This window comes from Solea solea, chromosome 12 (assembly GCF_958295425.1).
Source record: "Solea solea chromosome 12, fSolSol10.1, whole genome shotgun sequence".
Taxonomy (NCBI): domain Eukaryota; kingdom Metazoa; phylum Chordata; class Actinopteri; order Pleuronectiformes; family Soleidae; genus Solea; species Solea solea.
In genome coordinates, this window is record NC_081145.1 from 708,507 (window position 1) to 732,709 (window position 24,203).

The 24,203-nt window shown below is 44.2% G+C and overlaps 1 protein-coding gene across 5 annotated transcripts; it reads right to left on the bottom strand.

The window, feature by feature from the left end:
- Positions 1 to 1,474: 1,474 nt before the first annotated feature.
- On the bottom strand, positions 1,475 to 23,422 carry tango6 (transport and golgi organization 6 homolog (Drosophila)). Of its 5 annotated transcripts, none has more exons than XM_058645676.1 (18): positions 23,199 to 23,422; positions 21,829 to 22,466; positions 21,473 to 21,592; positions 21,068 to 21,233; positions 19,527 to 19,633; positions 18,701 to 18,863; positions 18,519 to 18,586; positions 18,036 to 18,148; positions 17,434 to 17,610; positions 17,062 to 17,206; positions 7,184 to 7,387; positions 6,239 to 6,382; positions 5,725 to 6,156; positions 5,047 to 5,104; positions 4,789 to 4,947; positions 3,246 to 3,397; positions 2,384 to 2,497; positions 1,475 to 1,738 (listed from the first exon to the last, which is right to left on the bottom strand). In XM_058645676.1, exons 1-18 carry the CDS (start codon positions 23,248 to 23,250, stop codon positions 1,562 to 1,564), a joined length of 3,189 nt encoding a protein of 1,062 aa, XP_058501659.1. In that variant the 5' UTR covers positions 23,251 to 23,422; the 3' UTR covers positions 1,475 to 1,561. The 5 variants fall into 5 exon arrangements, with proteins under 5 accessions (XP_058501659.1, XP_058501658.1, XP_058501657.1 ...); XM_058645675.1 differs by having other exon boundaries at positions 21,473 to 21,595; XM_058645674.1 differs by having other exon boundaries at positions 21,473 to 21,589; positions 21,805 to 22,466.
- Positions 23,423 to 24,203: the final 781 nt, after the last annotated feature.

Consider the following 24,203-nt stretch of genomic DNA (forward strand, 5'->3'; position numbering starts at 1 on the left):
ATGGCCTTGTTTACCTTCACCCCTCCCTCTCTCCCTCCCTCCCTCCCTCCCCTGGCTAAACTGCAGACGAATCACAGCGCAGCGCTGAGAATCGATGAGCGGCTGCTGAGACAAAGTCCAGCACATTTTTCATTAACGCTTGTTACTTCAAAGTCACCGAGGCTGAATCCAACAGCAGGACCTGAGCGTCAACGCCTGAGCACCTGAGCGCCAACGCCTGAGCGCTAACGCCTGAGCACCTGAGCGCCAACGCCTGAGTGCTAACGCCTGAGCACCTGAGCGCCAACGCCTGAGCGCTAACGCCTGAGTGCCAACGCCTGAGCGCCAACGTCTGAGTGCTAAAGCCTGAGCACCTGAGCGCCAACGCCTGAGCGCTAACGCCTGAGCACCTGAGCGCCAACGCCTGAGCGCTAGAGTGCAAACGCCTGAGCGCCAACGCCTGAGCACCTGAGCGCCAACGCCTGAGCGCTAACGCCTGAGCACCTGAGCGCCAACGCCTGAGTGCTAACGCCTGAGCACCTGAGCGCCAACGCCTGAGCGCTAACGCCTGAGCACCTGAGCGCCAACGCCTGAGCGCTAGAGTGCAAACGCCTGAGCACCAACGCCTGAGCACCTGAGCGCAAACGCCTGAGCGCAAACGCCTGAGCGCCAACACCTGAGTGCCAATTTATATTTGGAAATTCTCATTTCCTGTCCATTTTGGCGAGTTGCAGCCTACGTAAATGAGCGAATCATACGATCTCTTTTTATTTTACAGGCATAAAAAACGCGGCAATAGAACCTTTCATTATATATAAACATTCCAAGCCTAGCGAGAATGCGCGCAGTTTGCGGTCAGAAAACGTCACAACAGGTAAGCTAATAGCGTAGACGTCCACAGTTCTCCACAGAATAATTCTGAATATGTTCTTTCGTTGCTGATTAAGAACCGCGAACAATACCTAAAAAAATTAGTACTAGCCGACAGCAATAACCAGTTAAATGCTAAACTTTTTATTTTTCACACATTTAACCAAATTTGGTAAACTTTTTGCTCTCATGATTCCAAACTAATTTCTAATCTACTTCCATTAGCTCCGCCCACCCAGAAGTCGGCCATTTTGGAAAAACAAAAACGGCTAGTCTACGCATTTAAACAAACTCGTCCTAGCGCGTTTGAGCTAGCCGTGTCCAGTAAATGATTAAAAGTTCTCAAAGTTGACGTTAAAATGACAGGAAAACGACTTTAAAATTCCACTTTTTGAAAGTTTGAACATAAACAGAACTACGTGAGATTTCTCACAGTCCCACGAGTCTCCCCAAGTGGAGCGAGGGTTAATTTCATCAGATTTAGCGCAGTGACACAAAGTGACCACACGAGGCAGCAGAGGACCAGCAGCTACTGTGTCCCTACAGCTAAACTCACTGATTTACTCTCAATATATAATTCATAACATCAGAAAGGAAACTAAACTTGAAAATAAAAGAAGAGAAGAAGTGTTTGAAGCTTTAATTTGGAGTTTGCGTTGTGGTGACACAGACTGAAGACGTCAAACCGTGGGCGGAGCCGCAATGACCACGCCTACGGCAGGACGACGATCTTCTTCTGCAGCTTCTGTTCGGGGAAGATGAACGTCCTCATGACGTCGTCGAGCTCCTGCAGAGCCAACTGAGCGTGAAGCACCGCGATGTCGTCCGGGTCGGAGCGCACCACCCACTTCAGAGCCCGGTACAGGTCAGAGAGAACGTCGCACAGCACCTGCAGAGACAGAGGGGGCGCTGTTCAGAAAGACTTGAGACCTGAGGTCGTCCACAAACATCACTTTACTCACCTATAGCACCATATTTAACTCTTTTAATAAAACTTGAATATTAAAAGAGTTAAGTGTCACCCTGTTAGTGTTACTTCAAGAGTAAAAACTTTAAATATTACTAGAATTACTATAATATTAACATTTCAAAGTTTATTGCGAACCTTCTCAGGATGTTATCCACCGATTTGGAAATGTGTTTTTGTGGGATATTTTAATGCCTGAAAGTTACATATTATAACTTAAACGTGTACATAGATGGCTCCTCCCCCGACACCTGAACTCCCTCCCTCCCACCTTCCCTCATCTGTCCTCGCTCTCTCGCTGTATCATTAACTCTGCTCCAGCTGTTGCAGTAATGACAGAACTGACCCGAGAGCAGCCGACTGTTGTCGTGGCAGCGGTCAGTGGGCGTGTGTGAATGTGTGTGAATGTGTGTGTGCTCATTACCCTCTCCAGACAGCGTCGTCCTCACAAGCTGCACGACCCAAATCAAACCTTCACTCCCCTCTGGACCATATTTAGCTCTTTTGATATTACTTAAACAGTGAACACGTGTGCGTGTGTGTGTGTGTGTGTGTGTGTGTGTGTACCTGGGTGGTTTTGTTGCTGAGGCCTCGCAGCAGCAGAGTGATGACATGGACAGCAGCTCTCCTCACCTCTGCCTCCTTCTCTGTCTTTATCAGAGCAGTCAGACAAGAGCTCAGCTACACACACGCACACACACACACACAGACACACACACACACACACACACACACGCACACACACACACGCACACACAGACACACGTGCACACATAAAACATAAAAACGTGAGTTTTATTTTGAATGAATAACTACCAAAATGCAAGATAACATAAAACGTGGATTTTATTTTGAAAGAACTACTACTAAAACCTAAACTAACATAAAAATGTGTTGTGTATTTTATTTTGAAAGAATCACTACTAAAATCTAAGCTAACATGAAGGTGTATTTTATTTTGAAAGAATAACTACAACAAAGGTCAGTCAGTCAGTCAGTCATCATCTACCGCTTTATCCTCTGCCAGAGGGTCGCGGGGGGTGCTGTGCCAATCTCAGCTACATGGGGCGATAGGCGGGGTACACCCTGGACAGTTGGCCAGTCCATCGCAGGGCCACACACAGATAGAGACAAACAACCATTCACTCTCACACTCACTCCTATGGTCAATTTAGAGTGTTCAATTTACCTAATCCCCACATTGCATGTTTTTGGACTGTGGGAGGAAGCCGGAGAACCCGGAGAGAACCCACGCACACACGGGGAGAACATGCAAACTCCATGCAGAAAGGCCCTTGTTCCAACCGGGGCTCGAACGCGGGTCTTCTCGCTGCAAGGCGAGAGTGCTAACCACTACACCACCGTGTGGCCCTACAATAAAGGTATTTCACTAAACATTTGAATGTCAAATATAAAGTGGTGACCTCACCTCTGGAGCCAGTGGACCCACAGCGTAGTCCAGTTTCTGACAGAGCTCCCCGAGGTTGGACAGACTGCTGGCACGCACACTTTGGTCCACATCCCTGGTTCCCTGCAGGAAAACGCCCACTAGTGGGCGGCCGAGGTGTGGCGCAAGTTCTCCTGGAGGACAGAGACCAGGTAGAAGATGGATGAATATTTTTGTGGACACACAGACAGACAGACACACACAAAGTGTATCTCTCTCTCTCAGATTAGCATCGTACCACTTCCCCCGGGACACAGGAGGGTTTATGTGGTTGTAATTAACAGCTGGAGGAGTAAATGTGTGGCTGTGATCTGCTGAGTAACTGCACTGACACTACACACTATAGATCAGCCACTGTGTGTATCTTTGTGTATATTGTTGTTTGTTGTCGTGTGGTTGTATGAGGAAGTTAGCTCTCACACTGGCAGGATCACTGCTCACCTCATATAATCCACATCATATTAATACATACATATAATAAATGTGAATATTTTCTACTTTCTGTCATTTTTCAGCTTCTTAAATGTGAATATTTTCTACTTTCTGTCATTTTTCAGCTTCTTAAATGTGAATATTTTCTACTTTCTGTCATTTGTCAGCTTCTTAAATGTGAATATTTTCTACTTTCTGTCATTTTTCAGCTTCTTAAATGTGAATATTTTCTACTTTGTCATTTTTCAGCTTCTTAAATGTGAATATTTTCTACTTTCTGTCATTTTTCAGCTTCTTAAATGTGGATATTTTCTACTTTCTGTCATTTTTCAGCTTCTTAAATGTGAATATTTTCTACTTTCTGTCATTTGTCAGCTTCTTAAATGTGAATATTTTCTACTTTCTGTCATTTGTCAGCTTCTTAAATGTGAATATTTTCTACTTTCTGTCATTTTTCAGCTTCCTAAATGTGAATATTTTCTACTTTGTCATTTTTCAGCTTCTTAAATGTGAATATTTTCTACTTTCTGTCATTTTTCAGCTTCTTAAATGTGAATATTTTCTACTTTGTCATTTTTCAGCTTCTTAAATGTGAATATTTTCTACTTTCTGTCATTTTTCAGCTTCTTAAATGTGAATATTTTCTACTTTGTCATTTTTCAGCTTCTTAAATGTGAATATTTTCTACTTTGTCATTTTTCAGCTTCTTAAATGTGAATATTTTCTACTTTGTCATTTTTCAGCTTCTTTAATGTGAATATTTTCTACTTTGTCATTTTTCAGCTTCTTAAATGTGAATATTTTCTACTTTCTGTCATTTTTCAGCTTCTTAAATGTGAATATTTTCTACTTTGTCATTTTTCAGCTTCTTAAATGTGAATATTTTCTACTTTGTCATTTTTCAGCTTCTTTAATGTGAACATTTCCTTGTTCCTTTGCTCCATATACAAAAAACAACCTTAAAATGGAATTATTTTGTGTTTGTGGACAAAAACAAGACGTCTGAGAACATCATCATGTGCAGGTTTGACAAACACTGATCACCGACCCCTTAACGTTCAATATTAGCAACAAAACAGCAGCAGATGCTCACCCATGGCCCTGCTCGCCCTCATCAGGACTTCACCCACTTTCAGGCGTGTTTCCAGCGATCGCTGCGGCTCAGACGTTGGCAGAGATGGACTGTGCTGAAAGTCTCTCAGGAGCCTTTGCAGGATCTTCTCAGGGAAGGAATCAGCGAGCGCCACCAGCCCTGAACACAATTCATGCTCTTTATCCAGTGGATGGAACAGACTACACCTGTGCTTAAGTCACACTCAGATTCACAGTCATACAGTCAGAGGTGAATTACCCTGGATGGCTGAGAGGTAAACGAAGGAGTCGTCGTGCTCCAGGTTTTCTAAGAAGAGCTGAAAAAGACACACACACACACGTAAAAAATAAGACAACACATGATATTTGATAGAATAATAAAACACAGATGTGGATCCTTCACACTGAACAGAAGCACATGGAATACATTTACATGAAATGACATCGGTGAACAAAGGGAATAAAACAAAAAAACCCTCAGGTGAGACAAGAGGTCCTTGAAGAAAGAGAAAAAAATCAATAAAGGAGGTGGAGAGAAGGGCGCACACACACACACACACACAGATGATGACAGAGAATAACACATGAGCTGTCGTCTTCTCTCCCACCTTAACGAGTCCCTGGAGAAAAGCTCTGTCCCCCACAGAAAAACCACAACACACAATCACTCTCCCACACCAAAGCCCAGAGAGAAAATCAGTGATTTTAGCTGCGGGGACACAGGAGCTGCTGGTCCTCTGCTGCCACGTGTGGTCACTTTGTGTCACTGAAGTTAAGTCTAAATGAATTCTTTCAAAAGCTGAATTCATTCAAATCAGACATTTGAACTGAGTGATGGAGGCAGCAGCGGATCAACAACTCCTGTGTGTGTGATGTTAAAATCACTGATTTTCTCCATGGGCTTTGGTGTGGGAGAGTGAGTGAAAAAACGACTGACCGTGACCACTTTCTCCTGGACGTGAACAGCTTCTGGGTTTTTATTTTGCACCATCTGGGTCAGGACCCTCAGGGCGAACGTTCTGGTCGGTACGTCTGGGTCACATGCCTCTAACATCCAATCAGAAAAGGGTTTGGTCGAGGTGGAGGACAGAGGTGATTTAACGTCTGTGGTGGTTGACCGTGGACTCGTCCTTGACTTCTCTCCCTCGGTTTGCATCTTCTGCTGCTTCACGCCGTCCCTGGTCTCGGGTCTCCCGGGGGTCCGGGTGGCAGCAGCGGTGGCGTTTTCAGGCCTGTAAGCGCCGTGAGTCGCGATGACAGCTCTGAGGTTGGACGCCAGCTCCTGGATGACGACCTCAGGGTGTTTCTCAGCCAGCGTCTCCAGTGGTGGCAGCAACCTCGACATACAGGTGTACTCCCCTGCACAGAGCTGGAATATGGAAAAGTGTTACAGTAAAGTTCACACGTTCACACATTCACACGGCCATGAAGGATGTTGTGGTGTTGCTTACCGGAGGTCCAGACAGCAGAGTGGCCACCAGGCCCATCCCCATGCTCAGGGTCTGGCTCTCCACTGGGTTCTCTAGACTCAGGTCATGGTCCTGATCCAGAGCCACACAGGCTCTCTGAACCAGAGACACGATAAAATCCACAACCTGGATATAGAAACACAAACACAGATACAGTGACCTACATCTCAAAAACATGTGGCTCAAACTGAAATCAAATATGAGGAAGTGTTTGCAGCGAACACTCAGTCCTTATAAAGACGTCTCCACGGGTCAACGTCTAAAAATAAAACCAGACTTTCTCACAGACACAGGTTTTCTTTGTGTGGTGCCGCGACTCAGCAAAGGCTCGTGTCCATAATGAGAAATCCCACAGGATCCCAGAGGGATATTTTTAAATCAAAAAAGCAGTGATGATTCCCAGAGGCTGAGTGAACACCACCACTCAGCAGTTTACATCAAATCACCTGCTAAATACAAACAGGAAACATCTGTGTGAAGACAGTATTGTGGTGGTTAATCTGGTTGATTATTCAAGGTGACCTCAAACTCAACTGATGAAATCTGTCAGATGAACTCATGTTCTCGTGTTTATGTCACTGTGAGACACACTTTTCCTTGTGGAAACTGAAGTTTGTAAACCACTCACTCTCCCGCAGATAAAATCACTGATTTTCTCTATGAGGTTTGGTGTGGGAGAGTGAGTGGTTTACAAACTTCAGTTTCCTGCTGGAAAAGTCTGTCTCACAGTGAGATACAGACGTGGACGTGTTCTTAAAGATATCGTAGACTTAAACTGACGAAGATTCTATGACATGATTTTTTTTAAGTGGTGAGGCTGTGTTCTTTCCTCCTTTACAAACCTGAACCAAGCCACCTAACATCCTACTAAAGTTGGACTTGCTAAACGGCTGCTCTGCCTGTAGGGGGCGTTGTCGTCGTCCTCACCTGCGTGGGTTTTCTCAGGAGCACACTGTGCTGCACAGACTCCACCATCACAGCGAGCACCTGCAGTAACACCAGCCGCCGGCCCTGCCTCTTGCCGCGACTCAGCAGCTGCTGCTCCACTTCCAGGAGCGTCATGGCCGACACGTCCAGGTCACGCTCGTCCTCCTTGGCATCTTGTGCTGCAGCTTTCCAGCTGGTCAGCTCCTGAGGGAGGAAAGTCCTTTTTTTTCCACAAATACTTCTTTACTGTAATACTCACGTATGTGTACTTTACTCTGTTATTGATATTGTATATACAGTATATTATAAACACTTCCTCTGGGCTTCCGGTTTGGGACATGTAGGGACAGGACATGCGAACGAGAGTCTCCTGAGGATTTGACCATAACTACCTTAAAACTCCTATATACACGAACTTGCGTCTGAGAAATTGTTTCATAAGTTTATTTTTTCAGTTACTACAACTTTTTTTTTTGGTTGCGGGAACATGCCAAAGAAGGAATCTGAGATAAGGAAGCCCAGCCTGACACTAAATGGCAAAGTAGCTAACATGGCGACCGCTGCTAATGATAAAGACCAGGCATCTATAGCGCATTTCCACGAGATGGTGGACACACTCGGGCGGAGGGTCGCTGTGGTGGAGACCACAGCAGGTGATAACTACGATGCCCTGTTTAAGGCTGAGAAAGCTATCACCGAATTGCAAACTCTGAATGCTACACTGGTGGATTGCATTGATGACATGGAGAACTGGTCTAGGAGAGTAAATCTTCGTATTATTAATGTGCCCGAGGACAGCGAAACCAAAGGGGACTCAGACATGGTTTCATTTGTCTCCACACTTTTGAAGGATAACATGGGGATCCTATTCACTTCACCCTTCACTAAGACCTTCTACTCCCAAAAGGTTGAGAGAAACATCAACAGTTCGGCTTCTTCCGAACAGGGGGATTAAAGCTACATCCATTCATCAACATTGGGTAAAGTATGCTAGAGTGGCTACATTTGAAACTAGCACACGGACTGCAGAGCTATAGGCTCTACTTAGGGAATGTTGTGGACTGTTAAGGCACGTTTCAGTGGACCTTGGTTGTTTTCTAGTACTTTGGAATGATAGGATTTTTTTTATTTATTTATTTATTTTGTCATAACTCAGGGGCTCTCTAGAGAGCAAGGTTATTGGAAACGAAAGTGAGTTTTTGGAAGCGTTTATAAAAGGATTGAATCCTGTGTGCTGCTAGTTTAGCGGAGATAAGGAGGGGTGGGTTTTGTTGGGGTTAAATGGGTAGACTGGACCTTTTATTTTATTTGTTTTTTGTTTGTCAACTTTTTGGATTTCACTGTGTACTATTACCAGCTATGATGGTGTTAGATAGAGGCATGACACATGTTTTGTATGTAAAGGGAGACAGGCTTACTTTATGCAAATCTGGAGGTCTACTGTGTGGCTATGGCTGATAGATCAAATTATGCCGGCTCAGCCGTGAGGTTTACATCGTGGAACATTAAAGGTCTTAATGGCTCTGTTAAGAGAGGTAAAATACCCATCTCCCATATTAAAAATTTGAAAACAGATATTGCATTTCTTCAGGAAACACACTTAAGCAATTCAGATCAATTGCGCTTAAAGAGGCATTGGTTGGGGCAAATATTTCATTGTAGCTTTAACACTAAAGCAAGAGGTACAATAATAACTAGAGTGGCAATTCCGTGGCCAAAATTTCGAGGGTGCCTGCAGTTCTTGCGGCATGTGTCGTCATTGGGAAACATTATTTGGATCCAATCCACCTTGGAAGGACTTTTTGGTGGAGTCACCCTTTCAAAGTTTCCCATTCATGTGTATGTGGAAGTTATATCGCAGTTTTTTGCGATTTTTGTCGCCATGGTTACTTGAAACACTTGGAAATAGTCATAGCACACAAGTCCCGGTCAAGACGCACGTTTTGATATAACATGTGTGGGGGTTTTCTCAAAACTGTGGGAGGAGTTACACGTCAAAGTTTTGTATAGAAGAATACAGAGAGACTTACACGCCCCTCCCTAAGTCCCCTCTCCTTTCACGCACACACACGCACGCACACGCACACACACACGCACCTGTCCCTATCTCTCCTAAACCTCTGAGAACAGAGAAAACAGCATGTTTTAAAGTTGTCATATTTCAAGAACGGTTGATGATAGAGATACAATTTTTGGTTTGTGAGCGTCAGGAGGCTTTCAGCAACTCCCACATTTAAATTTGTGACAAACGGGCTTGAATTGACTGAGAAATCACAGTTTTAAAATCACCCTCGGGTTGATTTTTCCACAACTCCAAAGCAGACATTTTAACATTGAGGTGGATGGAGACTGTGACCATAACTCTCTGCGCTTTGAGGTGATTTAAAGAAAAACTACAAGTCATATGAACATGAAAACACATACAGGGTTAGAGGACGGCCATGGCAACATTTTGATGTAAAAATTGTCTTTTTAGGTTGGAAATTGTGGGCAGGAGAAGAGTTTGTTTAGAAATTCTTGGTGATTATTTTGCTGGATCTCGCTAGAGTGGCACACTCTAGCGATCCGCCCACACACCACTCAAACACCCATTATAAAATCTGAAAGCGTAAAAAAAAAGTACAAAACGTAAACTGCGATTGTTTAAAAACCGTAACATGGATCAAAATGTCGACTTAGGTCAGAAAAGTCCCAAGTCTTGTGACCCGTTTAAAGTTCCAACCACGTTTCTGCGTTGAAGTATGACGACACTGTGATGCTCCAAAGTGGGCTTGGTTTTTTCGGTTTCCCATTATCGTGTGAGTGGAAATTATTTTACATTTTCGCGATTTCTGTCGCCATGGTTACGCGAAAGTCTTAGAAAAGTCATAGCACACGATTCCCGGTCGAGGCGCACGTTTTGATGTAACTTGTGTTGGGGTTTTCTCAAAGCTGCGGGAGGAGAAGCGCGGCAAACTTTTGGCGGAAGAGGATAATCAAGCGGAATAAACGCGCAGGATTACAATATGTGCTCGCAGCACAATGCATTCTAGTGAGAACTCTATAGAGTTCTGACTAGTATGCCTTGTGGCTGCAGGCACCTAATTATACATAAACAATTTAGTTCACTTCTTTTAGCTTTACATCTGATCCACAAGGCCGTTATGTTATAGTGTCTGGGTACCGATCAAAAAAGTTCATTTTATTTCTCATTAATGTACACTCAGCACCCCATCTTGACAGAAAAAAAACCAAAATGTTTGCAAATTTATGAAAAACTGAAATATCACATGGTCATAAGTATTCAGACCCTTTGCTGTGACACTCGTATCCATTTCTTCTGATCCTCCTTGAGATGGTTCTGCTCCTTCATTGGAGTCCAGCTGTGTTTAATTAAACTGATTGGACTTGATTAGGAAAGGCACACACCTTTCTATATAAGACCTTACAGCTCACAGTGCATGTCAGAGCAAATGAGAATCATGAGGTCGAAGGAACTGCCCAAGGAGCTCAGAGACAGAATTGTGGCAAGGCACAGATCTGGCCAAGGTTACAAAAGAATTTCTGCAGCACTCAAGGTTCCTAAGAGCACAGTGGCCTCCATAATCCTTAAATGGAAGACGTTTGGGACGACCAGAACTCTTCCTAGACCTGGCCGTCCAGCCAAACTGAGCAATCGTGGGAGAAGAGCCTTGGTGAGAGAGGTAAAGAAGAACCCAAAGATCACTGTGGCTGAGCTCCAGAGATGCAGTAGGGAGATGGGAGAAAGTTCCACAAAGTCAACTATCACTGCAGCCCTCCACCAGTCGAGGCTTTATGGCAGAGTGGCCCCACGGAAGCCTCTCCTCAGTGCAAGACATATGAAAGCCCACAGAGTTTGCCACACATGAAGGACTCTCAGACTATGAGAAATAAGATTCTCTGGTCTGATGAGACCAATATTGAACTTTTTGGCGTTAATTCTAAGCGGTATGTGTGGAGAAAACCAGGCACTGCTCATCACCTGCCCAATACAATCCCAACAGTGAAGCATGGTGGTGGCAGCAGCATCATGCTATGGGGGTGTTCTTCAGCTGCAGGGACAGGACGACTGGTTGCAATTGAAGGAAAGATGAATGTGGCCAAGTACAGAGATATCCTGGAAGACTTGGCAGACTTGGCCCAGTCTGCTCAGGACCAGACTGGGCCAAAGGTTCACCTTCTAACAAGACAATGACCCTAAGCACACAGCTAAAATAATGAAGGAGTGGCTTTGGAACAACTTTGTGACCATTCTTGACTGGCCCAGCCAGAGCCCTGACCTAAACCCGATTGAGCATCTGTGGAGAGACCTGAAACTGGCTGTCCACCAACGTTCACCATCCAACCTGACAGAACTGGAGAGGATCTGCAAGGAAGAATGGCAGAGGATCCCCAAATCCAGGTGTGAAAAATTTGCTGCATTACATTACATGTCATTTAGCAGACACTTTTATCCAAAGCGACTTACAAGGGAATTGAGTACAACCTGCCAGGGGTGGAGTTGAACTTGCGACCATGAAGTCTTTTGCACACAGGGTACCAGTCTTAACCACTGAGCCACTCCACCCATGTTGCATCAATGTTGCATCATTCCCAAGAAGACTCGTGGCTGTACTAGCTCAAAAGGGTGCTTCTACTCAATACTGAGCAAAGGGTCTGAATACTTATGACCATGTGATTTCAGTTTTTCTTTTTTAATAAATTTGCAAAAATGTCTATATTTAAATTGAACTTTTATGATTTTAGCAAATGGCTGCAATGAAAGAAAGAGTGAAAAATTTAAAGGGGTCTGAATACTTTCCGTACCCACTGTATATATATGCTCCTAATGATGCTGGATTTGTGCAAAGGATTGTCTGTCAGCTGCCTGATCTTAAAGGGGACATATTATACCCTATTTCCCCCATTAAAATAGTTCCCTGGTGTCCTAATGAACATGTCAGTGACATGCCTTGGTCAAAATACCATAAGGATGAAGCATCATAGCAGTTCAATAACCCTGCTAAGCCCGCCCCTTTCAGAACGCTCGGTTTTCGTGCTTGGTCCCTTTACATGCAAATGAGACACAGGCAAACACACACCCACTTCTTCCAGGGGGTTTCTGATTTGTCCTCGTTACAGCGCTTTACAGCTCTATTCGTCTCCCCCTCCCTCCACTAGTTCTCTGACAATATCAACATGGCAGCGTGCGCAGAAAACAGCCAGAGTGCCGTCACAGGAAGAGACGTTCTACATAAGGATCGAGCCGAACAGTGCCGAACTGTTAATCAGTTAAAAACACTTAGGAACAGCACCACTGATCGCCAGCGGCGCGCGGCGAGCTGCATAAGCTGGCGCTGTATGTTACTGTATCAGACCGGTGACTATGCTCCGGAGACCTCGTCACCGCGGCACCGCTGATCGCCACCGCGGCTGCCTAAACGCATACAGCGGCCGTTTAGGCGGCTCGCCGCTGGCGATCAGCGGTGCCGCGGTGGCGATCAGCGGTGCCGCGGTGGCGAGGTCTCCGGAGCATAGTCACCGGTCTGCACCGGAGCTGGCGATCAGTCGCATACAGCGGCCATTTAGGCGGCTCGCCGCTGGCGATCAGCGGTGGCGATCAGCTGATTTTCACAGAGAGTGCAGCACCGCTGATCGCCAGTGGCGAGCGGCATAAACTGCCGCTCGCCACTGTATATGTGATTGTATCAGACTGAGTCTGTGCTCCGGTCATGGAGGACGTACTGAACAAATATTTTTAATTAGGACGTGTCAGAATGGTCAGTTATGAGCTCTATGTGACCTTTTCTTAACAACGTGTGTGTGTTTGTACGTCGGTGAAATACGTCCCCTGACTAAATACGGCGACCGCTGTCTAGTGCGAACACACGTTTGCTGACTTTATCCGGCACATTAGCTTCATATATCAAATCCTCTGTGGAAGTTTGTGTAAAACACTGTGCTCCACTGTGCAGCCACGAACAGCACACTTGTCCCTCCGCGTTGACATAATACCGCTCTTCCTACCTCGCCTGCACTCTCGCAGGGACAAGGTGGAGCTAAGGTGGAGCTCTCGAAGTAAACTTACTGGTGGGCGGTAACATTCGCGGTGAAATGCGCATGCTGACGTCATAAACGCAGGGAATTCAACATCGAGTGTTTTATCGCCTATACTTACACTAAGGGGAACCACGAAAACATGACGGAGTATTCTTTTTCCACACTTTGGTGACTGGTAGGGCCCCCAGAGTCCCAAATATAAGTATTAAAATGGTTAAAAAGTTGATTTTGCGTAATATGTCCCCTTTAACACCCACCTGGTGTAAATTGGGGGGAGATTTTAATTGTGTTATGGATCCAAATTTGGACAGGTCCAAAACTAAAGCGCAGACTCTCTAAAAATGGCCTGTAAGTTTTCAGAATTTTTTTAAAAAAACTTTTGAACTCAGTGGAGACGGTTGATTATTCTGCTATTGTAGAATCGAATCATGCCCCCGTATTATTGGATCTCCACCTCACCAAAACTACATTAGCCATCCGCAGTGGCGTTTAAACACCACTTTACTGTCAGATAATACATTCTGCACTTCAATTAGTAATGCCATAAATACTTTTTTGGAAACTAAAATGGATTCTGTGTCCCCCATCGTTTGATTTGTATAACTCAGAATCTATGAAGGACCGGTCAGTGTTTCAGAACTTTTTTAAAACTTTTGACGTCCCCACCCTATCTTCTAACCAAAGAGAGTATCTGGATGAACCACTGGAATTGAGGGAGGTTAGCTCTGCCATGCAAAATGGAAAATCTCCAGGCCCAGATGGGTTCCCAATTGACTTTTATAAGAAATTCTCTGATCAGCTAACCCCACTGCTGTTAGATATGTTTGATGATGCATTGTCACAGGGCCTGACTCCCTTAATGACGCATCCATAACTCTTTTGTTAAAGCCAGGTAGGGATGCTTCTCAGTGTGGATCATATCGACCAGTATCTCTTTTGAACACAGATATTAAAATTCTTTCAAAATTATTGGCTACACGTTTGGAAACACCTTTACCACATATCATATCAACCGACCAAACAGGCTTTATTAAAGGGCGGCATTTATTTTCCAACATAAGACGCCTTATGAATGTGTTGTATGGTCCCTCATCTAATGATTCCCCAGAAGTTGTGGTTTCATTGGATAAAGAGAAAGCTTTTGACCACGTGGAATGGGATGCTCCAGGATGATAGCCTCGCCAACCTCCTCCTTGGTGCACTGCTCCGGCCTGATCCAGCGTCGGTACAGACCCTTGAGGCGGTGGTAGGTCCCTGTTGGGTTCTCTCCAGGCGGTACCATCGTAGATCGGAACTGCTGCCGATAGGTCTCCGGGGAGATGTCAAACTTGGCTAGCAGTGCAGCCTTCAAGTCGTGGTAGTAGTGGGCCCTCTCCTCATCCATGGCTGTGTAGGCCTCCAATGCCTTCCCTGAGAGCAGTGGAACGAGTCTACAGGCCCACTCAGTCGCTGGCCATTGCTACATTTTGGTTATGCGTTAAATACACAACAAATTGAAGTAATTTTCAATGTCTTCACCCCTCTGATATGGCAGTATCTTGGGTTCCCCATACAGTCTCCACTCTTGCCTTTGCAGCTCACCTCTGTCGTGTGCATCAGAGAACCGAAGGGAAGGTACCTCCGACGGTGTCTCCAGGTGGCCACGCCGGGGAGCTGGTGTTGGCAGTTGAAGCCTGGGGCTGCTTGCTGAGAACGCAGCCCTGTGCGCTGTCTTGGGAGATTAACAAATCTTTTCCAACTAGCCATCCCACTTCTGACACCAAATGTCACGGGGTTCTGCTGCAACTCCTTAATAGACCCAAAGATGATGGCGTAGTCGACTGATATTGTTTCTTTGTTTATTTGTCCAAGCCAAGATGCATACCGTGAAAAAATATTTACAGGTGAAAATCGAGAAAAAAACATGAAATGTCCCAAAGTGCTATTTCCAAAAGAACCTATACAAGTCTCAAAATATTCAAAATAATTGAATTTAGTGGTGTGCAAAAATTGGTGTTACCTCCTCTGTAACACAATATACTCTGCTCGAGTGGGAGGTAGACCACTCTTTATATATGTCTTCTGCCCCTCCCATCCAAACATCAATTATCCAAAAACACAATAAATGAACACAAGCATGATTATTATAACAAACAACCCAGATGAAAATAAAGCCAAAATATTTTCCAAATGAACCGTGCCACAATAAATATTGCCCCCAACTTTAATGAACAAAATGAATAGATCATTAATAGAACTACAAACAATAGTGACGCCATCGTCGTCATTTAAGTGCACCGCTGACGCAAACAATGTTTGGAATGCTGCAGACGCAAACTGACGATGAGGGCTAAGTAAGTTTGAACCAAGTTAACTGTTCACAGGATGATTATGTAGGAGCGGCAAGTGTGCACCCTTGACGGTCTACAAATGTTGCTGAAAACTGGCAAAGCATTTCAGTATGTGTATGCGTCTGTCTGTGCGCTCTATCAGCGAGTGTGTGGCGGTGCGTGCGTGTGTGTGTGTGCACGGCCGCTCTCTCAGCGGTGTGTACTGGAGTGTGTGCGTCTTTGCGCTCTATCAGCGAGTGTGTGTGTGCCATTAGTTACGTGTCACAAACCTTTTCTAGTTTTGAGGATTTGCGTTCCAAATATGACCTCCAACAAAAGGACCTGTTATTTTCAAGCCCAACGAGCCATAGCCCACAGTTTCCTAACCTTCCTAATAAGTCACTTGTGGATTCAATTTTGAAAATTCCTTTTTGGCTGAGGGGTTTAACTGCACGCTGTTACACGATGATCATGTCAATGGACAATGCCAAGCTGGACGAGATTTAAAATAAATGGGAGAAAGAGCTTGGAACTGAAATCTCAGAAGATATTTGGACTGAAGCTTTGAAAAGAGTAAACAATAACACTTCCTGTAATTGTATCAGATGTCATGTTTGTGTGGCAGATTTGACACATGTTTTGGTCTTGCCATTGGCTGACAGGGTATTGGTCTGACATATCTGATGTACTGAACCTTGTGCAATGATAGCATTATTTGGTGTGCCAAATGAAGAAACAAACTTGACCAAGAAGCAACTCAACATCATAGCATTTGTTTCTTTGCTGGCTGAAAGACGTAATGCTATTTTTACATTTGGAGAAGATAGAATTTGCAATAAGACGCTCAGACAAATTTCATTCTGTTTGGGAACCTTTTTTGTCATATTTCAGTAGTCTCCAAGAGCTTCCTAAATTAAAAGATTTTAGAAGTCTATAATCTTGCGGCTTGGGCCCACACTAAGGTTCACTTGGCTGGTCAGAGAGACCTCTGAAGTCATGTTGTCCCTCATTTAAATCCTGTTCATTTATTTGTGATTTTTTTTTTTTTTCACACTGCACCTTTTCTTTATGTTTATTATAATTGTTGTTTTTATTATTATTATTTTGGTCCAGTCGGGGTGGGGGGTGGTTTGTGTGTGTATAAAAAGAGAAAAGAAGGAAAATCTTTTGTAACTTTGCTGTTAAATCATTGTTACTACCCTTGATTTTTCAATAAAAAGATTTATAACATTTTTTAAAAAAACACTTCCTCTAACTCTCTCTGTTCCGCATTACTACCAAATAAAAGCAGAAGAAGAGTTGCTATTATGGTCTGTATTTATATAGAGCTTTTCTAGTCTTGATGAACTGCTTTACACAACAGTTTTCACCCATTCACACATTCATACATTCACACGCTACAACACAGGCTTAAGTGTCTTTGCTCAAGAACACATGTAGACGAGGCAGGAATTGAACCCAATACCTTCCACTTGAAAGACAACTCACTCCCACACACACACTCATTCATTCACTTACTCACTCACTCACCTGCAGCAGGTGTAAGAAGAAGTCTCCGGGCAGATCAGAAGCTGTGAGCTCACTCAGCAGAGACATGAGACACTCCAGCCTCCACTGCTCCTCAGACAGCTTCTCAAACAGAGCCTCCTCCTCATCATCATCAGTGGCAGCAGCACTGAGAGAGAGGAACAGAGAAGTGAGGACGATATCTTTAAGAAATTCAGAGACATGTGACATTTATTTCTTATTTCATGTATAGTTTGGTGTCGCTTTGAACCCTTATGTTGGACATCATTCTTTGCACAGCTCGTACGTGTGAATGTAATGATCAGTCAAAGAGCATTGTGATATATACTCGTTTCTGTGGGACATGGATCACGTATCATATTCCGTGTCATTCACCTGATTCCGTCTGTGGCGTCAAACTTGGCTCCTCCCTCACTGCCTGGAGTGAAGTGGCAGTGGGCGGCGGCCTTGTTCCGCCGCCGCTGCAGACCAGAGAGCTGCTTCAGTGCCGACAGTGCGGCAGACGACTCCGTACAGCTCAGGTACCACAACAAAATGTCTTGACAGGGGGCGCTGTGGAGCACAAAGGGAGCTCGTCATCAGTTCCACAAAACAATGAATCACAAAATATTCAAAATATTTCAAATGCCAATACACAAAATAAGACATTTGAACTTAATGATGGAGGCAGCAGTGGATCAACAACTCCTGTGTGCTGTGATGTTAAAATCACTGATTTTCTCTATAGACTTTGGTGTGGGAGAGTGAGTGGTTTAGAAACTTCAGTTTCCACAAGGAAAGGTCTGTCTCACAGTGAGATAAAGACGTGATCATGCGACGTAGATAGTGTAGATTTTATGAGCCGAGTCTATTGATTAGTGGTTTAAATCAGTGTGTGTGTTAAGCACTTTAAATCACCACACTTAAAAAAATCCCGTTTATGTGCTTAAACATAAGCTGCACATGCAGATCCCAGTGGATGTGTGAGAGGATGTTACCGTAGGTGCGAGACGTTCTGCTTGGTGAAACAGAAGAGTGTGAAGACAACAGGGAGAACTTCCTCCAGAGCTTTGAGAAGAGGAGCTGATGGACTGTTTCCAACCACACAGATCTGACACAAAACAACACAGAGTCACACATTTAATCATTTGCCTGAATCAAACAACAATGTTTGTCTAAATACTTCATTTCCTAGTCACTTTCGCTCAGCTTTTTCACACACACACACACATATATATACACACACACACAAAATGTATGTATATATACATGCATACATACATAATATAATATTTGGTGTGTTTCACAAATGTATTCAATATAATAAATATGATGATTATCAGTGCAACAGCCTTTAATAATCACTGGTCAACACGGACACTTTTCCATCATATGACGATACCCAAAATAATCTTTAGACATTATAATGCAGAAATGCTACATATTATATTTAGTTTGTTTTTATATTTTGAAAACCTCACCTTGTACGTGTCCTCCACACAGCGCGTCAGCTCACACTCGTCCACAGCAGCAGAGCGTACACCTTCACCTGGAAAACACACGCATACATTTAATCCTGCTCGTAATAAATAAACAGCAGCAATGGAACAACCTATACTTTTGTAGAGGTTGGAACAACAAATCTGTGTTTCTCATGACTGACCTGAGGCGGTGCTGCAGCGGTGGAGAGGTGCGAGCAGGGGGGCGAGGAGGTACTGCTGTGCAAAGCTGGGCTTCTCCTGCACCATGAACAGCGCCGCCCTGGTGGCCACCCGCTGAAACTGCTGGGCAGTGAGTTTGTCTTTGTGGTGCAGGAGGTCGAGGATCTACACGACACAAAAATACTCATTCAAGAAACAAATTATAACGCGGCGCGAGGTGTACGGTAATTAAAGGACAATTAGACTTTTTTACACAGATCATTTTCATTTCCTGTTCATCTGTCAGTTATATTATCTTATTCATTTGTTGTTTGCTCCATAAAATGTCAGAAAACATTGATCAGTGCTTGTCAAACCTGGAAATGATGATGTTCTCAAATGTCTTGTTTTTGTCCAAAAACTAAAATGATTGAATTTGAATGTTTTCTTTGTTTATGGAGCAAAGAAACCAGGAAATATTCACAATTAAGAAGCTGAAAAAAAAACACACAAACACTTACTTATAATTCCAAAATCTACTTATAATTCCAAAATCTATTTATAATTCCAAAATCTATTTATAACAAAATCTACTTATAATTCCAAAATCTACTTATAATTCCAAAACCTATTTATAATTCCAAAATCTATTTATAACAAAATCTACTTATAATTCCAAAATCTATTTATAATTCCAAAATCTATTTATAACAAAATCTACTTATAATTCCAAAATCTATTTATAATTCCAAAATCCTACTTAAAAGCTCAGGAACACATTATGTCAATAATGTGTCCTCTCCTCACTAAACAAGTGTTTGTGTGTGTGTGTGTGTGTGTGTCTCTGACCCGAGGACACACTTGTCCATAGTAACTGTCCACTGAGGCAGACTGTTGAGGGCAAGCCACCAGGATCCTGGCCACACTGTCACACTTTCTCCAGTCAGACTCGCCCCCTACAGGACAGAAACAGTGTTACACTTAACTTTACAGAAAAGTCAACGGCCGTTTCTCAATACTCAAGTAAGCAAGTATGTACTTGCTTACTTGTGTAAATACGTCAGATCTTAACACACAAACTACATGTTTGAATTCTAAATGACTCATGTCTCACCTCAAATGATGTTAAAACTTCGTTCCGGGACACAGAAAAATATTTATTTCAGATTTATATTTTTATTATCTGCTGCTATGCTCCGCTGAAATGTATTCTGGGATACATGGCCATCGCAAGTACGCTTAAGTCACCTCCGATGCATACTCGGTAAAAATGGGCGGAGCGAGAACACTTCCGGGCTGCACAGTGGAGCACAGTGTTTTAGAGAGGATTTTATATATGAAGCTAATGTGCCGGATAAAGTCAGCAAACGTGTGTTTGTGTGTTCGCACCACTTCACATCAGACTGCGGCCAGCGGTCACCGTATTTAGTCAGCGACCGTATTTCACCGACGTAACCGGAGCACAGACTCAGTCTGATACAGTCACATACAGCAGCAGTTTATGCAGCGATCAGCGGTGGCGATCAGCTGTGCTGTCCCTAAGTGTATTTAACTGATTTACAGTTGGTCAGTGTTCGGCTCGATCCTTATGTAGAACGTCTCTTCCTGTGACGGCACTCTCGCTGTTTTCTGCGCAAGCTGCCATGTTGATATTGTCAGAGAACTAGTGGAGCGAGGGGGAGACGAATAGAACTGTAAAGCGCTGTAACGAGGACAAATCAGAAACCCCCTGGAAGAAGTGGGTGTGTGTTTGCCTGTGTCTCATTTGCATATAAAGGGACCATGCACGAAAACTGAGCACTCTGAAAGGGGCGGGCTTAGCAGGGTTATTGAACTGCTATGATGCTTCATCCTTATGGTATTTTGACCAAAGCATGTCACTGATATGTTCATTAGGACACCAGGGAACTATTTTAATGGGGGAAATAGGGTATAATATGTCCCCTTTAACTGATTTACAGTTGGTCAGTGTTCGGCTTGATCCTTGTGTCGGACGTCTCTTCCTGTGACGACACTCTCGCTGCCATGTTGATATTGTCAGAGAACTAGTGGAGGGAGGGGGAGAGGAATGGAGCAGAGGGAACAGGAGCTGAGCGAGTGAGCGCAGTAAAAAGGACAAATCAGAAACCCCCGAAAGAAGTGGGTGTGTGTTTGCCTGTGTCTCATTTGCATATTTAAAGGGACCATGCACGAAAACCAAGCGTTCTGAAAGGGGCGGGTTTAGCAGGGTTATTGAACTGCTATGATGCTTCATCCTTATGGTATTTTGACCAAAGCATGTCACTGACATGTTCATTAGGACACCAGGGAACTAGTTTAACTTAGATAAATAGGGTATAATATGTCTCCTTTAATGTTTTACAGTGTTGGGGCTTTGACGACCTACGCACCAGTTCCTCCTCCCAGTACGGCCCTGACCACAGCATGGACACCGTTTGGTTGCATCAGACGCTCAGACAGCAGCTGACCACACAGACGCCTCAGCCACGCTGGAGCTGATCTGCTGCTGCTGCTGCTGCTGCTGCTGGACCCACCGAGGCCTCCCCCTGCAACACACTTCAAATCAGACAGTCGCTTTAGACTGAGGTGAAACAGAGCTGTGAACCTTACTAATGGCCTATGCTAGTGTATATACTAGCATAGGCCACTTTAACCCTGGGTTTATTGTGGACTGGGGGTAAACTATGGTCTGCTACACCAGGACAAAAACAAAATGGAGAGCAAAGGGTCAACAGCACGGTCTAATTGTCTCCCACTAAAAGCCCCACTTCACAGCCGACTGGTGCAGTTCACACCTGTCTGGGTCCACCTTGCAGGACCAGCAGCTCCTTGATGACGATTGGCTGGTAGACTCTTCCAAGCAGGTGTCCGAGAGCGTTCCTGCAGGTTTGACGTTCATCAGCCGTGAGATTCTGCTTCTTAAGACAAAAAAAACATGTTTACAGACGAGGAAGAAAGCGACATGTGATCTTTAGTGAGGCAGGGGAGTGTTTCGCAACATGTGGATATTATGTCGATATATGATGACATGCCTCGATTCTTGATATCGTCACATCATGATAAAATATCTGCCAGGACTTGTCCTGGTTTTAAAGGCTGCTGCATACACGGTAGATAATGAAAGGACCTGTGGTTGTTGTTTGTGTGTCACCTCGTCTGTGGCGCGGTGCGGCTGGTAGCCGAGCTGGCAGAGCGCCGCCATCAAATCCCCCAGATGCTGCGTGAACACCAAGGTGGCGAGAGACGACAGCTCTGCCAACTGCAGCAGGACACTGGTGGTGGTGAGGAGACGGCGCGTGGCCTCTGCAGATCCAGAGCCACCGTGGACCAGTTTTTCCACCGTGGCTGCGAACGCTGACCTGCAGCCCAGAGGCACGCCCACTCCAGGAGCCAAGTAAGGGCAGAGTCCCAGAGAGACGACAAACTGAAGAGCAGCTCCGAGCGTCTTCTGCTGGCTGACGCTGAGAACGTCAGGGGGTAAAGGTGGGGCCCCCTCAGCCGTGTGTTTGTTTCCCCGAGTCTGGCTCTGATTAAAGACTTCCACTTCAACAGAAAGGTGTCGGGTCAAGGCGAGGAGCAGCAGGAGACACTCCTGGACAAACCCCCACGTGGCATCCTCCGTGTCACTGGAAAACCACTGAGCCACTGCCATCACCTCCTCCCTGAGCCTCCTCACCTCCTCCAAGCCCCTGTCCCCCTGCAGCTGCTCCAGGAGAAGAGCTCTGTTCGCACACAGCACAGCCAGCAGAGTGTCCTGGTGCGAGGCCTGAACATCACACACACGCGTCTCTACAGAAAAACACACAAAGAAGAGACGCCCTGAGTGGGTATTTGTGACTCTTGTTGCCTTGGTAACCTTGGTAAGGTTACCAAGGCAACAATATGTATTTATTCTACATCAGTTTAGCATTACTTGTATTAGATACTAATACATAGTCAGACTAAGCAACACAACTCACTGTGCTCTGTACAGCAGAAAACCACCAGGTAAACACTGAATGAATTGCTTTTACCCCCCAAAAAAGGCAAAAACCTAAATTCAATCAAAAACAATCATAAAAAGTATATTCACGACATGATTTCACTGTTAGACTTGTATTTTGAAGTTAGAAAATCACTCACTCTCCCACACCAAAGTCCATTGAACAAATACGTGATTTTAGCTCGCGGAGACACAGGAGCTGTTGGTCCAATGCTGCCTCGTGTGGTCACTTTGTGTCACTGAACTAAATCCCAACGCAGGAGTTTGAATGTCGAATTGACAAAAGAAGACATTTGAAGTTAGTGATGGAGGCAGCAGTGGATCAATAACTCCTGTGTGTGTGTGATGTTAAAATCACTCATTTTCTCTCTGGACTTTGGTGTGGGAGAGCGAGTGGTTCACAACGTGACACAAACTTCAGCAGTAGGACATTATTTTCTTATGTGCACATAAGAAAACCATGTATTGCTCGCGTATCTAAATAAAGAACACGAATGAACCATGGACACTGAAGTGAATAGTGTACACACTGCACTCACCGTTCAGGGGTCTCGTCAGAGTGTTTAAAGCGGTTACGGCAGCGGAAGTCATCTCTCTCTCTCCATCACACCAACACCAAACATTGTTGTCATACACACGTCAGCGTGCGCTTTACAACACTTAGTTTACAAAACAGGAACTAAACGCGCACTTTCACACTCTATCAGACCTCTTTCTATCTAGCTTATTCCTCTCTTGTACAACGCTTTGGATAAAACCACGTGACTGTTGGTTTTTGGCGCCGATAATATGCGTCACAGCATATCGCCTTTGTGATTGGCTGAGGTGGCGTAGACGACTTCCGGTGTTTATTCAAATCAACTTTAACACAATATGGCAATGGACAGAATTGGAGGGAAATGAGCGACCTTTTAAACGGCTTTCTTGCGCATTTTTAAAGTCAAGGATCATCTGTACCTCACTTTGTTAATGATATTATTATATTACATATTATTTACTTTCACTCCACTACATTTCCCCTACCAAATAAAATCAGAAGAAGAGTTGGTATTATGGTCTGTATTTATACAGAGCTTATATATACACAGCAGTGGGGTCAGGAATAAAACCCTCAACCTTCAAGTTGAAAGACCACCATGGCTCGATTCTAACTCCTTTTTTTTAATTCTTTCACTTCTAAAACGACCACATTTTAAATCAGAAAATGACGTTTGATACTTAAGTGCAGTAAATGTCATATACTTTAAGACTGTTGTAGAAGGTGACTCTATATATACACAATATATACACATGTGTGTATACATACACACACACACACACACGTACAAACAAACATATACACACATAAAAAGACTATTTACCACCACATTTTGTGTGGATCAGAATGATGTTACCCTGCAGGGCCGGCCAAAGCCTTTCTGGTACCATAAACTGAACTTATATATATAAAACAATTGCACAAATCACGTTTACTCCAAACCAGTGTCACTGTTTCAACATTAGAGGGGAGTAAATCACAAAAATGTCAAACAGGGCCAAGACCA

What these genes read in the sequence shown, in the direction of transcription:
- tango6 (XM_058645672.1), bottom strand. Translation starts at nt 23,250, where the DNA reads ATGACTTCCGCTGCCGTAACCGCTTTAAACACTCTGACGAGACCCCTG. An exon ending in GACGCCACAGACGGAATCAG is followed by an intron (nt 17,207 to 17,433) that starts GTGAATGACACG and finishes CCTCTCTCTCAG; the next exon opens with TGCTGCTGCCACTGATGATG. An exon ending in CTCTGCTGTCTGGACCTCCG is followed by an intron (nt 6,157 to 6,238) that starts GTAAGCAACACC and finishes TCCATATTCCAG; the next exon opens with CTCTGTGCAGGGGAGTACAC.